This window comes from Rutidosis leptorrhynchoides, chromosome 11 (assembly GCF_046630445.1).
Source record: "Rutidosis leptorrhynchoides isolate AG116_Rl617_1_P2 chromosome 11, CSIRO_AGI_Rlap_v1, whole genome shotgun sequence".
Taxonomy (NCBI): Eukaryota; Viridiplantae; Streptophyta; class Magnoliopsida; order Asterales; family Asteraceae; genus Rutidosis; species Rutidosis leptorrhynchoides.
In genome coordinates this window covers 180,401,419-180,415,943 of record NC_092343.1, presented here as the reverse complement: position 1 = coordinate 180,415,943, position 14,525 = coordinate 180,401,419, and the positions used below count along the sequence as shown (strand labels likewise).

General features: G+C 36.6%; 1 protein-coding gene across 1 annotated transcript; it reads right to left on the bottom strand.

The window, feature by feature from the left end:
- Window positions 1–12,248: 12,248 nt before the first annotated feature.
- Window positions 12,249–14,082, bottom strand: LOC139875282 (uncharacterized). The gene is made up of 2 exons (XM_071862626.1): window positions 13,765–14,082; window positions 12,249–12,338 (listed from the first exon to the last, which is right to left on the bottom strand). Exons 1-2 carry the CDS (start codon window positions 14,080–14,082, stop codon window positions 12,249–12,251), a joined length of 408 nt encoding a protein of 135 aa, XP_071718727.1.
- Between the last annotated feature and the right edge of the window lie 443 nt (window positions 14,083–14,525).

Below are 14,525 nucleotides of genomic sequence, written 5' to 3'. Positions count from 1 at the left end.
TTTGAGCGTGAAGACCATAACACCAAGTTCTAAATCATGTGTGGTATAGTTCTATTCATGAATCTTTAGTTGACGACGTGCGTAAGCAATGACCTTTTGCCATTGCATCAAGACACATCCAAAACCTTGGCGAGATGCGTCACAGTATACAACAAAGTCATCGTTTCCTTCTGGTAGGGACAGGATATGAGCAGATGTTAACTTATGTTTTAGAAGTTGGAAAGCAGCTTCATGCACATCGAACCACTCATATTTCTTGCCCTTATGAGTCAAGGCAGTCAATGGTCATGCAATCTTGGAGAAACCTTCAATAAATCTCCTATAATAACCACCAAGACCTAAGAATTATCGCACTTGAGTCGGCGTCTTAGGTGCTTTCCAATTTCTAATAGAGTCAATCTTCATTGGGTCCACTTGTATCCCTTGGCTACTAACAACGTGACCAAGGAATTGTACCTTTGATAGCCAAAACTCGCACTTCGAAAACTTCGCGTACAATTGTTCCTTCTCGAGTAGTTCCAATAGTAATCTCAAATGTTGCTCATGTTCCTCTTTACTCTTCGAGTATACCAAGATGTCATCGATGAATACGATTACGAACTTGTCCAGATAGGGCTTGCATACACGATTCATAAGGTCCATGAACACTACAGGAGCATTCGTTAACCCGAATGACATCACTAGGAATTCGTAATGGCCATAGTGAGTTCTAAACGCTGTCTTAGAGATATCTTCATCCTTCACCCTCAATTGGTGATAACCAGATCTCAAATCAATCTTAGAGTATACGGATGACCCTTGGAGTTGGTCGAATAGATCATCAATTCTCGGTAGTGGATACCTGTTCTTGATAGTTAACTTATTCAGCTCACGATAGTCGATACACATTCGCAGAGATCTATCCTTTTTTTTACAAAAAAGAATGGGGGCTCCCCACGGAGATGAGCTTGGTCGAATGAAACCTCTGTCCAACAATTATTGCAATTGATTGGACAACTCTTTTAGTTCCGATGGTACCAATCTATATGGTGATCGTGCAACTTGTGCAGCTTCGGGTACGAGATCAATTTGGAATTCTACCGATATATGGGGTGGAAGACTAGGTAGTTCTTCGGGAAACACGTTTGGGAATTCTCTAATGATTGGTACATCTTCAATTCACTTTTCTTCGGTTTCGATCTCCTTCATATGTTCTAGGATAGCTTGATAACCTTTCCTTAGATACTTTTGTGCCTTCATGCACGAGATCAGGTTAAGTTTTACTCCAATTTTATCCCCATAAAGCATTAAATTTTCCCCGTCATCAAGGGGTATACGAATCGCCTTCTTGAAACACACGACTTTGACTCTATTCTTAGACAACCAGTCCATTCCTAGTACTACGTCAAAGCTTCCTATTTCGATAGGTATCAGGTCCACCAGAAATGGTTTTCCTTCTAAAACTAAAGTACAGTCATTGTAGATTTTATTAGCCTTCATAAGTTTACCGTTCACCAGTTCGATACAGTACTTAGTGTCTATGGGTACATGAGTTTTATCAAGCATGCAACAAGATTCTATGGATACAAAACTTCTATTGGCACCACAGTCAAATAGTACTGAAATAATGTGATTGTTTAGGAGAAACGTGCCAGTAACCAAGTCGGGGTCCTCACGAGCCTCGTGAGCATTGATATTAAATGCTCTTCCTCTTCCTTTATCTGGTCCTTTCTTGTTTGGACACTCATTTCTAAAATTCCCCTTCTGACCACACTCATAACACGTCTTCACGACACCAGTATTAGTAGCAGGAGGATTTGCAGTACCAGTAGTCTTTGACCAGTAGTTTTTGGTCAGGTGCCATATTTTTTTGCACTTCCCACACGTCACAGTGCATCTTCCCTCATGGTGTCTCTCACACCTTGAACAATAAGGAGCCTTTCCTTGATATCCCTTTCCAGAAACTTCCTACTTTTTGGATGATTGGGAGTTCGAATTTCCAGTCCACTTTCTCTTATTATCTCCAGATTTCACTTCAGCAGCTGTCCGTTGAGTAATTTGATCCATGAGATCATTTGCCATATTAATGGTTTCTTGAAAAGTTTTGGGTTTGGAAGAATGAACATTAGCTTAGATATTTTTAGAGAGACCTTTAACATAACGCTTGATTTTCTTCCTTTCAGTTGGGACCAAGCCCAGACACAGCAGAATCAATTTCAAATAGCGGTTGGTGTAAGTAGCAAGATCAGTCCCAATAACTTTTAAATCCCATAACTCTGCCTCCATCTTTGATAGGTCAGATCATGTTGAGATTGGAAGAAGAGACAAGTTAGGGTGAGATTCGGTAAGTAAGAAGGAAACTCGGTATGAGAGAGAATCGGTAAAATTTACATTCCACAGCTTCTAGAATTCAGTTACAATACAATGGCTATCTAATTAGGACTACATAGGTTCCTTATATAGCCCTCATCTAAAGAACCTTCATTTAAGCATGTTTCACATTAACACTATACAACTTCGGGGTCCTAACAATCTCCCCCTTAGTGTTAATTGTGAAATTTACAATATAATCCTATTTGAAACATCTAAAGGAACTTTGTTCCTCTGAAATGAATCTTTGATTTGAATCCTTTGAGACTCTCATATCTTTGTATGTTCATTCTTTTTTTGAGACGACTCTTCAATTTTGTGAGAATGTATTTGACTATCTCACTATCTTCAGTTGAATAGCAATTGTTGATCAGTCTCCATCTTAAGTATTTGAAAGCATACATCAATGTTCCGTCTGAGTATCTTCTGAAGTCTGAAACTCTGATGAAGATCTTTGTATAGTGAAAATTGACAAATGCAAACCCATAAGGACAGTCACTTACTTCATGTAAGGACATATATCTTAGCTCTTCAATCACTTGATTTGGCGGTTTGATTCCGAGATTTTTGTGTCCAGATTCTAACCCCATCTGAAAATCGTGAACAGACATCCATCTCATTGAGTCAAGAATAAATCTGTAGACTGCCTTCATCGCAGTAGCATGATAAATTGTTGCAGATTCATTCAAGTCTATCAAGTAATTATAGATGGAGATAATGTCGTCCATCTTTAAACTATCAAAATCCGCTTCTGAGAATTGATAATCCTCATCATCCATTCTTGTCACTTGAAATAATGGCATCTTCACTCCATCCTTGTTAATCATCAAAACCTTATTAATGCTTTTGATTTCTGAATTCCACTGTTCTTGAAGTTTCTCTTCATTCTTTAGTTTGAATTTGTCGCGAACACTCAGATAAGCTTTGAGATATTCCGATTTCTTATGATGTTTCCATGCACCCAGAACACTCATTGATGCAGAAAGGACGAGATCAGAATCACCATAGATTCTATAAGCTTGTTGTTCTATGAATGGTGAATGAAGAATCATCTTCTCTTCATCCTTATCAAGTTGGTAATCAGCATCACGTTCAAGAACAATCTCTGCAATTTGAAATGGAACGTTAAGATCAGGAGGGGTCGTAGTATCTTCTTTTCCATTTGAGAAAATATCCTTTTCAAAGTGTATTCCAAATTCATCGGTTGGAGATGTCAAGTTGACAAATTGATATTCATTGAATTCATTGGCAACACTCGACGACCCCTTCAAAATATTTTCAATATTATCAAAGTTTCGATTGTCCTCTGGAGCTGTCTTATTCTATGATTGTCCAGCTGAATCCATAATCATTAGCATCCCTGAGTCACCCTCTCTATGAGCTTCCGATTCATCTAGAACACTTTCACATTGAATTTCTTCAATTTCATGACTTGCAGAATCAGATATTTCAATAACATCGTGATCCCAATGTTGACTAGACGAACCAGCTTCATAAGTTGATCTTTGAAAACCACTGGACCTATAACCACCTTGTCTATTCTCCCCCTCATGAAGATTATTGGGATCGAAATCATCAAGGTCAGGCATGTGAATTGGTCCAGGTGACTTACATAGAGATAAAGGATATACTATTCTTGCTTGCTCAAGATAAATCATCATAGTCTCACGAACTTTATCAAGATCATTTCGTTTAGCTCTTCACCTCATTGTCAGAGAGATATTTAAGTCCATATCTATTTGAAATACGAGAAGGTGACCCAGTTGGTGAAATAACAGTGTAATCATGAGCAGCATCAGCATCGGTAGCAACTGTTGAAGGCGATGTCGGTGGAAGTGTTTGATTTGCCGTGAGGGAAGGTAAGGATAAGCGTGCGGTATTATTCTTATATGTAGGGCTGTATATACTACTAGTCAGATTCGTGATATCCCCTTCTGATGGAGGTTGGGCAACAACCGGAGTTGTCGCCGGTGAAGATTCTTTCAAATCACTCGCCTCCATGACTTTAGTCTCATGGGACTCTGACAGAGTAGCAGAACTACCCGTCGATTGAGTTCTCGCAGAGATATTACTATATCCGACTCCTGAAATCACTAACATACGATGAGGTGGCACATCTCTTTCAGTTAGCTACTCTTCCTCCAGACCCTGAGATTCAGAATCCGGAAGAGAAGTGGTTTGAACCAATGGATCAATTTCTTGAACCAAAGGAACAATCTGCTGGAAGTCTGATAAATATCCCGAAGGATTGTCATGGTGACTCGTTTCCATGGGATGCGAAAGATCTCCCTCATCGAGATAAGCCGGACCTCTAGACCCTGTTGTACATTGAGGCACAGGAGGATTTTTAGCCGATACGCAGGGTGCCTTTTCAAGATTTTTCGGCTCCCCTTCGGCCGTTCTGGACTTTAATGATTGAGTTTCCTCAATCGATTGAGTCAACGCAGACTTTACTACAGAGGAAGACTTTACTTCCTTAGATGCCAGAGCATCTTGCTGGGTAGGATTTATTGTTAAGTCCTGTTTAGATTGGATGGGCTGATTGGTCTTTTTACCATCCGTGCGTTTAGCTCTCTTGCCTTCCGAAGTTTGCGCTTCATTTAGTCTAGGGCTTACTGTTATTATTGGATGTGATACGAAAATGGGTGAGGGTGACATAATAGGCTCTAGGTCTTGGTCCGTATCACCAATGGTTAGAGTAACTGTTTGGTGTACGATAGGAGTCGTAGTCCTAGATCTAGTTACTCGTAGGGTTGGTGGAGTCTGAATCATCTCATCAGGCATATATCGTGTTCTCTTTGTATAATGTTCGGGAGATGATTCAGTTGCTGAAGAATCGGTGTCACTGCTTCCTTCAGGTGTTGTTGAAAGGGTTGGTTCAATCTTAGGTGAACTAGGTTCCCTGATCCTCACAGGTTGAGCTTGGTGAACTACCCTAGGGCGTTTGACGTATATCCTAAGTGGAGGATTAGCTGGGCTGGGTGGTTGAACTACAGGTTCCTCTACAACCTCTGGGGCTGGAATCGCGGCGGGTTTAACTTGTACTTGTTGTACCGAGTTCGGATGAGGTATTCCTATAGCCTCAAAATAAGAGCACATTCGAGTGTCTTGGGGTTCAGCTAACCTCACTAGCCAATTTGGGATTGACGCAGTGAATTGATTATCGGGAATCACCGGGGTATTCATCTTCAACTCCCCAAATCTCTTTATCTGTAATCCATGTGTACCTGGTACAAAAATATTTGCATTTCTGCAAGCATTTATAGCATCATGAATAAAGATACAGAAAAACCTTTCACAAGGAATGTAGGAACCCCTTGGTTTATCTACTTGAGCTTGAACCAAATCCCATAGGAGTTCTGCATAGTCCGGAGTTTCCACTCTTATGAATGAGTAGAATAGCTTAAGCATTGGCACAGTTAGGCTGTCAGATCCACTCCTTATCATCAGCAGACATCTGTTGATGATCGAGAAGATCACATACCACCGAGAGTGCAGATACTTCTTTTGGAACTTAGCTGATGAAACATTAGTAGCTCCAATATATCCAAGTTGAAAGATTGAGCTCATCATCTGCTGAGTAGAAGGTAAAGCAGGAGCATTCTGTACAAGAGGAAGCTAAAAGATCCTCCTGAAGTCAGCCTTGATGATACTCCTGAATCCTTGTACTCCTCGTAGGTCAATTCAAATTTAGCTTGTTCTCCCTCTGGATTAGCAGCAGTAGGTTGTGTAGCCTCTACAAACCTAATAGTTCTATTTAGAAGCTCTAAGTCTGTGATTGGCATACTAACTGTTGAGCTTAGAGCAAGCCATAACGTATGCCTCTCTAGAATAGTAGTCCAGTAATTGCAAGGGATGTTGGTTTCTGAATTGATGAAGTGATTGTTCGCCATTTAGCTGTATAAATAAGAAATAGAAGACCACGAGATGTTATCATAAACCACATTTCTCTATTCTTATTTCCTTTGAAAATCTTTGAATTTTTCAGATTTTATAATTTTTCTGGTTTTTCTAAGTTATAAAAATCATTTATTCCAAACCTTTGACAAACATGACATTCATATGATATTCATCACATTACAAAATCATCATGTAAAACAAATAAGTATACCATAAAGAATTAGAACAACACATAGTCAATTTTGAACACAAGTAAGCATATTCGGTATTCATGAAAACTTCAGATTCGGTAACCAAATAAATTTGAGTTTTCATTTCAAAGACTTAGATAAAACATGTTAAGTGTTTCAAGTTAAAAATCACATAATTTCAAAGTACCAAATAACAGACTCGGTATCAAGCCAAGAACAGATTCGGTATCTTCAAAATTCAAAGATAATCACTCAAACATGCATATTCAGTCTCATATCATGTAAAAACATAATCATAATCAATTAACCACTCAATTAAATAAGGAAAACATGTTAATCATTTGAACAGACTCGGTATTGTAGCAAGAACACATTCGGTATATACAGAATCCATCAAATAATCAATTAAACATGTAATCAGACTTGGTCAATTGATAGATCAATCAACTTAACATAGATTTGACAAGTTTTCATGTTAATTATCCTAATCATATGAGTTTAATCTAAGATTCAAGATATTCAACTCAGATTCGGTATAATCAACACTTTTTCAAAATTGAGTGTCACAATCTTGTTATTTGCAATCTTTTCTAGTTTATAAACATTCAATTATCTCAGATCTATAATGTGTGCATCATAGATTTAATGAAAACAAAGAAATACCAAGAATTTGATGATACAGAAGACCGGACTCGGTAGATTAGTCAGACTCGGTAAGTTAAGGCAGATTTGGTATGCAATTAATACAAGGTGAGAGAAAGTTTAACTTTGACCCTCCTACTTATAGATACCGAATGATTTTGAAAAACATGGACCTTACCGAATAGGCCTATTTTACCGAATGCAGTCCATTTTCAAAATTCAACAAATTAACTTCAAATTTTGACAAATCTTTATCTAGGATTTTCCAAGATTATCACATTTTCAATGAAAAATATTTCTAAGACAATTTTTGAAAATTTTGAACTTACCGAATCTGTGTTGTTGGTTGTCAGGTTCGGTATGATGCTCAAATTAGCATTTATTCAGTAAAATTCAAATCTTTTTGGATTTTAACTTTTCCATATTTATGAATTTTCTCAAAACAAGATTTGTACTTTAGAAAAACTTTGAATTATGTACAAAGTACAATCCTTCAGTGATATCAATTGTTAAAACAGGTTGCATACTGAGATGTATACAAGCCTTAGTGAATTATTTCAGATATAAAACAAAAAGTTTATGAATTCACTTTTGAAAAGAAATTTTCTTTTCATTTTCTCCCTTTTTCTCCCCCTCAAAATGTGATCTTCTTCATGCAAATGAAGAAGATTATTCTCTTCTTATACACCACCCGAGGGGTTAATGATTGGCTCACTCTCTTGATTCGTGGAACTTTTTCCACCGATTTCACATGTCGTCCGATAAAGGGTGGGGGAGAACCACCATGGTAAGGAATTGATGTCAAAGCGAAGGGGTACGTGATATACTATATATTTTTGATACGAAAAGCGTTACAAATTACACAAGTTTTAATTATTTATTTACAAAATGGATATACCTAAACCTTGCTACAACACTATAGGCAGTGTACCTAATCGTAGAGTAGTATAGTTTTTAGGAAGTCCGGTTCGTTCCACAGGGAGCTGGCTTATTTCACACTATATTTTAATTAACTATATTTGTACAAAATATATATAATTATATATAATAATATATAAAAGGGGAGTTTACCGTTTAATGACCAGTTTGTCGATTTTATATTTTAAGCGAAGCGTAAAGTAAATGACGATATTTAACTAACAATATAAAATAAATAACAATAATTAAAATGACAATAAATAAAAGTACGAGGAAAAATGAAATAAAATATATTATGCTTATTTAAACTTCCGTAATCATGATGTTTGACGTGTTGATTTTTAGTTTATTCCCATGGGTTAATTGTTCTTTATCCTGGATTATTTAATATGCCCGTATCGTTTTTGTCCATAACAGTCCATCAGTCATAAATATAAAGTGCGAGTGTCCTCGTCAAATTATCCTTATATCCGAAGTCAAATATTCCAACTAATTGGGGACTTAAACTGTAACAAGGTTTTAATACTTTGTTTAATAATTACACCAGGATATCGACTGCGTGTAATCCAAGGTTTAATACTTTGTTAACAATTACGTCAAGTGTCCTTGTACATAATTTCACCCCTGTTTTAATAATTCCATAGACTATTAATCCATTCCCGTGTCCGGTTAAATGAACGATTATTCGTACATATAAATATCCCGCCCATCGTGTCCGATCGAGTGTATATGGTTATTTATAAGGACGTCCAATTGTAAATCTTTATATTAAAATTAACAAACTATCATTTAGTTAAACAAATATAAAGCCCATTAATAGCCCATAGTCTAATTTCCACAAGTGTCGTTCTTTTATCCAAACTCCAATTATGGTACAAAACCCAATTACCCCGTCTTTAATATTTAGTCCAACATCATGATTACTTTGGCTCAAATAAGCATAATAATAACTTAAGTACGAGACATTAATTTAAAAAGGAGAACATAACTTACATTGAGTATTTATCGCGTAGTGTTACACGGACAGAATTTCGACTTCAAAAACCCGTAAAATAACCTTTACATAACCCAAACTAATCTAATATAACACTAATCTATACTATATATATATATATATATATATATATATATTATACTACGGAGTATTATTATTATTATTTATTTATATTTTTACTCGGTAGAATGCATGGCCTTTTATAGGCGTTTTGATTTCTGACAGCTCCGCGAGTCGTAGAGTTTTTGGCCTTCTAACTCCGCGAGTCGTGGAGTTTGAAAATCCAGCTCAGGATCCTTTGTCTCATAGCTTGTCGACATGATTATATATATATTTATAATATATAAATAATTTATATAATTATTTATATATTATATTTTATTCTTGTGCATAGTTGACTCATAATTTTTAGTCCATTGCGTCGGGCGTTGATAGTTGGCTCAGGTCCCGGTTCTGGATTTTCGAACGTCCTTTCGTATAATTTAATATCTTGTACTTTGCGTTTTGTAACTTGTACTCTTGTCATTTTGAGACGTTTTTCATCAATAAATTGAACCTTTTAAATTGTATCTTGTATATTTGAGCTTTTTGGATGTTTGTGTCTTCAAATCTTCGTTTTCGCCTTTTGTCTTCGCACTTATTTATTTAAACAATTACAATGAAAATATAATACAATTACATATGAAAATCTATTATTTAGGAGGGATATTGTTATGAAATATATGTTCCTTTTTAGCCTTATCAGGAATGTTGAGAAGAAGGGGATGAGTCAAGATAAAGACTCGTTAATCAAAGCAAAAAGGAAGTTTGGCAATGCGGTTTTGATAAGATAACTTCATGCAATTTGATAATTACTTGTGGAAATGGCCTTTATTCTAGGGTATCTCTATTTCTCTTCCACTTTTCATTTTGTCCTCTCGAATTTATAAGCTATTTCGATTCATGTAATGAGGGCATTACATGATCTCAAGTGTGGGGGGAGAGATAAATTCTCGTGGACTTATTTTTATAAAATTATCACAAATTTTAAAATTTACCCAAATAACTTGTTTAAATAAGTGAGAAATTTTGATTAAAGTTAGCCGTAACTTACCTTTTAGGGTGAATCAACTCCACCCTTATTGAAGGAAGTAAAGGTATCCTTTGTTTTTGCAAAAGTTCAAGTGAATGTAAAGTCTTTCACTTTCAAAAATGATTCATGTGATTAAAGTCCAAATTTTTAGAGAATCAAAAAGTTTTGCAAGGGAGTAAAGTCTTCCTTTTGTGTTGTAATTGTAATTTTCAAGTGGGAGTAAAGTCTCCCACTTCCAATTGATTTTTGTGCTAAAATGATTAAATCAAAAGAAAAATCAAAACTTTTACATGGAAGTTAAAGTCTTCCATGTTGTGCACCAAAACTAAGTGTTTAAAGTTAAAAGATTTAACACTTCCTGATGACTCAAGTTCATCCATGAAAGGGTGTCAAGTCTCCCGAATGTCGCATTACTTGGTGTGGGATACTTCCTAATCCACATCATTTTATATTGACATTGGTTGTCTCATCATTTCACTATGTTTCAACCGATGTATCATACCGTGGGTAGAGGAGCCACCGAGCTTCACAAAGTGTTATCCTTTTTAAGAGCAATGGCTTCGTGCTAGTGTTGCTAGATAACACAACCCATAGCCAAAAGCTATGACACCCTTATTTAATCAACTAATGGAAAGGTAGTAACTACTTCCTACTTTTTCTTAAAATAAGCATAAAAGCTTGTTATGTGGGAAGTAGATAAGCATCATCTCATTTTGGAAGTAAAGTCTTCCAAACTTGGAAGTAAAGTCTTCCAAGTTATGTTTGTTCCAAGCTTGGGAGTAAAGTCTCCCAAGTCAAACTCAATCCTCTTAAAGGAAGTTAAAGTCTTCCTAGTGCTTCAAAATTTGGAATTGGCGAACTCTCTTATTTAGCCACGTGGGGTCCTAATTCCACGAACCTCCGTCAATGCTTTCGCCCTACTATGAGAGAAACCATAGAGTTGTGATAGAAAGCTTGATGAGTGCTGGTTACCCCGTACCTGTGTGAACAAATAAAGGTGGGGTACCCAGTCTCTTACCTTTGGCACACCCACATTAGCCCTATACTTGGAATTGACGATTATCAATTGGAATTGACGGTATATATTTGGAATTGACGATCATTATTGGAATTGACGAAAATAGGTGTTTTGGGGGCATGGAGGTGGAAGAGGGATAGCCATTGCGGGTTGATGAGGTGAGCATTCTTTTTGGGAAGCGTATTCTTTACACGATGCATTTCATGATTAGGGGTGATGTGTACGATTTTCATGGCCCTTGTTCATTTCGGGGTTTATTTTACATATTTTGGGTACACTTTAAGTTTGTTCGAGTAGGCTTATGTTTGATATGATTGATTTGTTTGATGAGTTTATGGCTATCCCGTGAATCCTACATATTTGGTCAAGGTTAAGGAGGTCAAGTTCAAGTTTGTAAATATTTGATACTTTATGATTGAGGTTTGATGACCTTCTCGTAGAAGAAGTTGACTTTGGCCGGGGGAATGATTGATTCGAGTAGACTTAGGCTTGAAATGTGATTGTGTTAGTATTTGAGGATTGAAGACTTAAAGATCTTCTAGTTGAAGAGATTGTTTGAAGTTGATGAAGTTATTGCTTGAAGGTTTGAGTTTGAGAAGATTGAAGATCGTTTTTGATCGCTGATTGAAGGGTTTGCCCAAGTCTCAAGTTCAAGTGATGATTTGAAGAATGGCAAGTGCTTTGAGGTAATACTTTGCATTTTGGCCATATTTATTTGAAATGCAAGTTTGGTTTGATCTTTATTGCATTTGAGCTTGAGGCTACTAGTTTGGGTATTGGTGGTTGCGTTTAGAGTGCTTGATCCTATATTGCTTGAGGACAAGCAATGTTTAAGTGTGGGGGATTTGATATTCCTCAATATATACATATTTATCTTCGCAATATCTCCTTACTTTCGTGGCATTTCGATACGGGTTGTGATGATTAGTGAACGGTTTGTGGTATTTAGTTGTTTCGGGATAAAAGTGGTTGAAAAGTTCATATTTATGCTAAGGAATCAACCCTTGGGCCAAAGGAATGAACCAAGTGAAGTTTTGGAGTGAAAATGAAGTTTCAGGGTCAAAAGCGGTGCTCCTAAGGTCAAAAGCGGCGCCCCTATGTGCTAAAACGTGTGTTAAAAAGATCAGTGGCCAAAAGCGCCGCTCCAGCACAAAAGCGTCGCTCCTATGTTCCAAAAGCACTGCTCCTACATAAAAGCGCCACTTCTGTCCTCCTAAAAGCGTCGTTCCTATTCCAATAGCGCTGCTCCAGCATCTGATTCAGCCAAAAAATTCAGCCGACCTATAAAAGCAATTTTGGGGTTTTTGAGTGAGGGAGTTGCTTCCTTAGGCCGTTTTGGAGCCCTAAAAGGGTTCCAATCATGATTCCATCAAGATGAAGTCCAATTTCATGCTCCCAACTCCAATTCAATAAAGATTAGTGATAGATTCACATCATCCATTCTCCATTTTAGTGTTTCTTCTCCATTTTGGGTTGTAATCTCCACTTTACTTTAGTCATTTTGCACTTATTAGTTGTAATCTTTGTTTTTCTTCATCTATCTTTGAATTAATTACTTGTAATAACTCAAGATGATGTTTATTTGTGTTTTAATGCTTATTATTAGTGTAATCTTAGTCATGCTTGGCTAAATCTCTTGTGTTTGCTTATCTATGAATCTCTAATATTAGTGTTTGCCCCAATTCAATTGATTATTGTTGTTTGAATGAATTACATGATCATGTGTTGTTGAGTTAGCTAAAGATCCATTGCTATGAGTTTGTTTTAGGCTTGAATTTGATTACATATGTTGTGTAGCTCTCTTACTAATTTGAGAAGTGAATCAATGTGTGCTTCAACACCTTAGGTGATCTAGACAACTAGCTTAGAAATTGTAAGTGATTGTATTCTTGATCTAGGTTGATTTTCAATTGGCCTCTAGTCAACGTAGTAATACCGATTATCTTAAGTGATTTCGATAGTTGGGGGTTTTAAGTGATTTCAACCCAATCTCAATCTCAATGACCAAATCATGCTTAACTCAATCTTATGAGACAATGCTTATGTGAATTCGCGGAGTGTCAATTGATTTGAGGTTTAGTAGTAATGCTAAACATTTATTAGTTTACTTATTAAGTTCTTAGTTAATTTCATAGAGAGGATTAGATAAGTGAACACTTCTTAGTTAATTTGATTTAAGTCTTAATATTTCGTTACTTGTTACTTGCTACTAGTTTACTTATTAAGTTTAAATTTGTTTAATTGTGTAAGTTTAGTTGTTAGTTAAAATCTATCGCATAACCCCCAATCAAACAAACCCCTAGGACAATTAATAGTTTCAATTATCCGACTTACACCGCTCTCTTGGGACGAACTTGAAACGAATACTTACATTAAAGTACTATAATGACCGGGTTCTAAGTGCTCGTGAGTTGTGTGTGCTTATTTGTAATATTTGAATTTTGTATAAATTTAGAGGATAAAAGATGTATTTTTCCGCACACATCACTTGATAAGTAAGAATGAATACATGAAGGTGCGAGGTGCACACCACTTATTAGACAATGTACACTCCTGGATTAGTAAGCCACGTGTTCCACTCGATATTCCTAACTTTATATCTCTTTGAAATCCAGTCGAAGGAAACGACTTGAATCTCATTGAGGGCGACAGGCGTGTTCTAAGTCTTGCCTTGAAATACCTTAGCATTCTGATTCTTCCAGATTAAGTAACCACAAATCCATTCCATGGCCTGCCATAGACCGACACTATAGGAAAAATTTATGTGTGGAGACTTTCCCAGAAATACATCGCCGATGCTTAGTTTCACGATCAAGCCAAGGTTCCACCATTTAAACACCCGTTCCCATACATCAAACACTTGTTTGCAAGTAAGTAAGGAAGGTTCAACATCTTTCAACCCATTGTCACAAAGAGGGCAAAGAACACTATCCAAATTTATACCGTGTTTATCGAGTTCCACATGAACCGCCAACCGATTTTTTAAAGCACGCCACATAAAGAGTTCTACTTTTTGGGAACCAAGGAATTTCGCAGCGTGTTTTGAGCATGAGTAGGTACCGAAAATACAGAACCTTCGGTGATGATTGTGAGTTTTTTAACATTAAAAATTCCATCTGAAGAGAGGATCCACTTCCACGAATCTGTTTTGTTGTTATCGAGTGAAATCCCACGCAACAACCTAGATAAGTCTTCGAGCTCATGGTGAGACACCACCATTTTTTATAATATCATATATCACAACGGAAGACAAAAATTGACAAAAGTATCCAGATTAAAATTGACAAAAGGACACGGTTCAAGTTAATCCTTAATTATTACAACCCATTATTAAATCTATCTTTACACAAAACAGTGTTCTTTAACATCAGTAGCTGACGCCAACGAAGCATTGCTTACGGCATCCCCTTCACCTAGTGTGTTGGGGATGGGGGTTAGGTC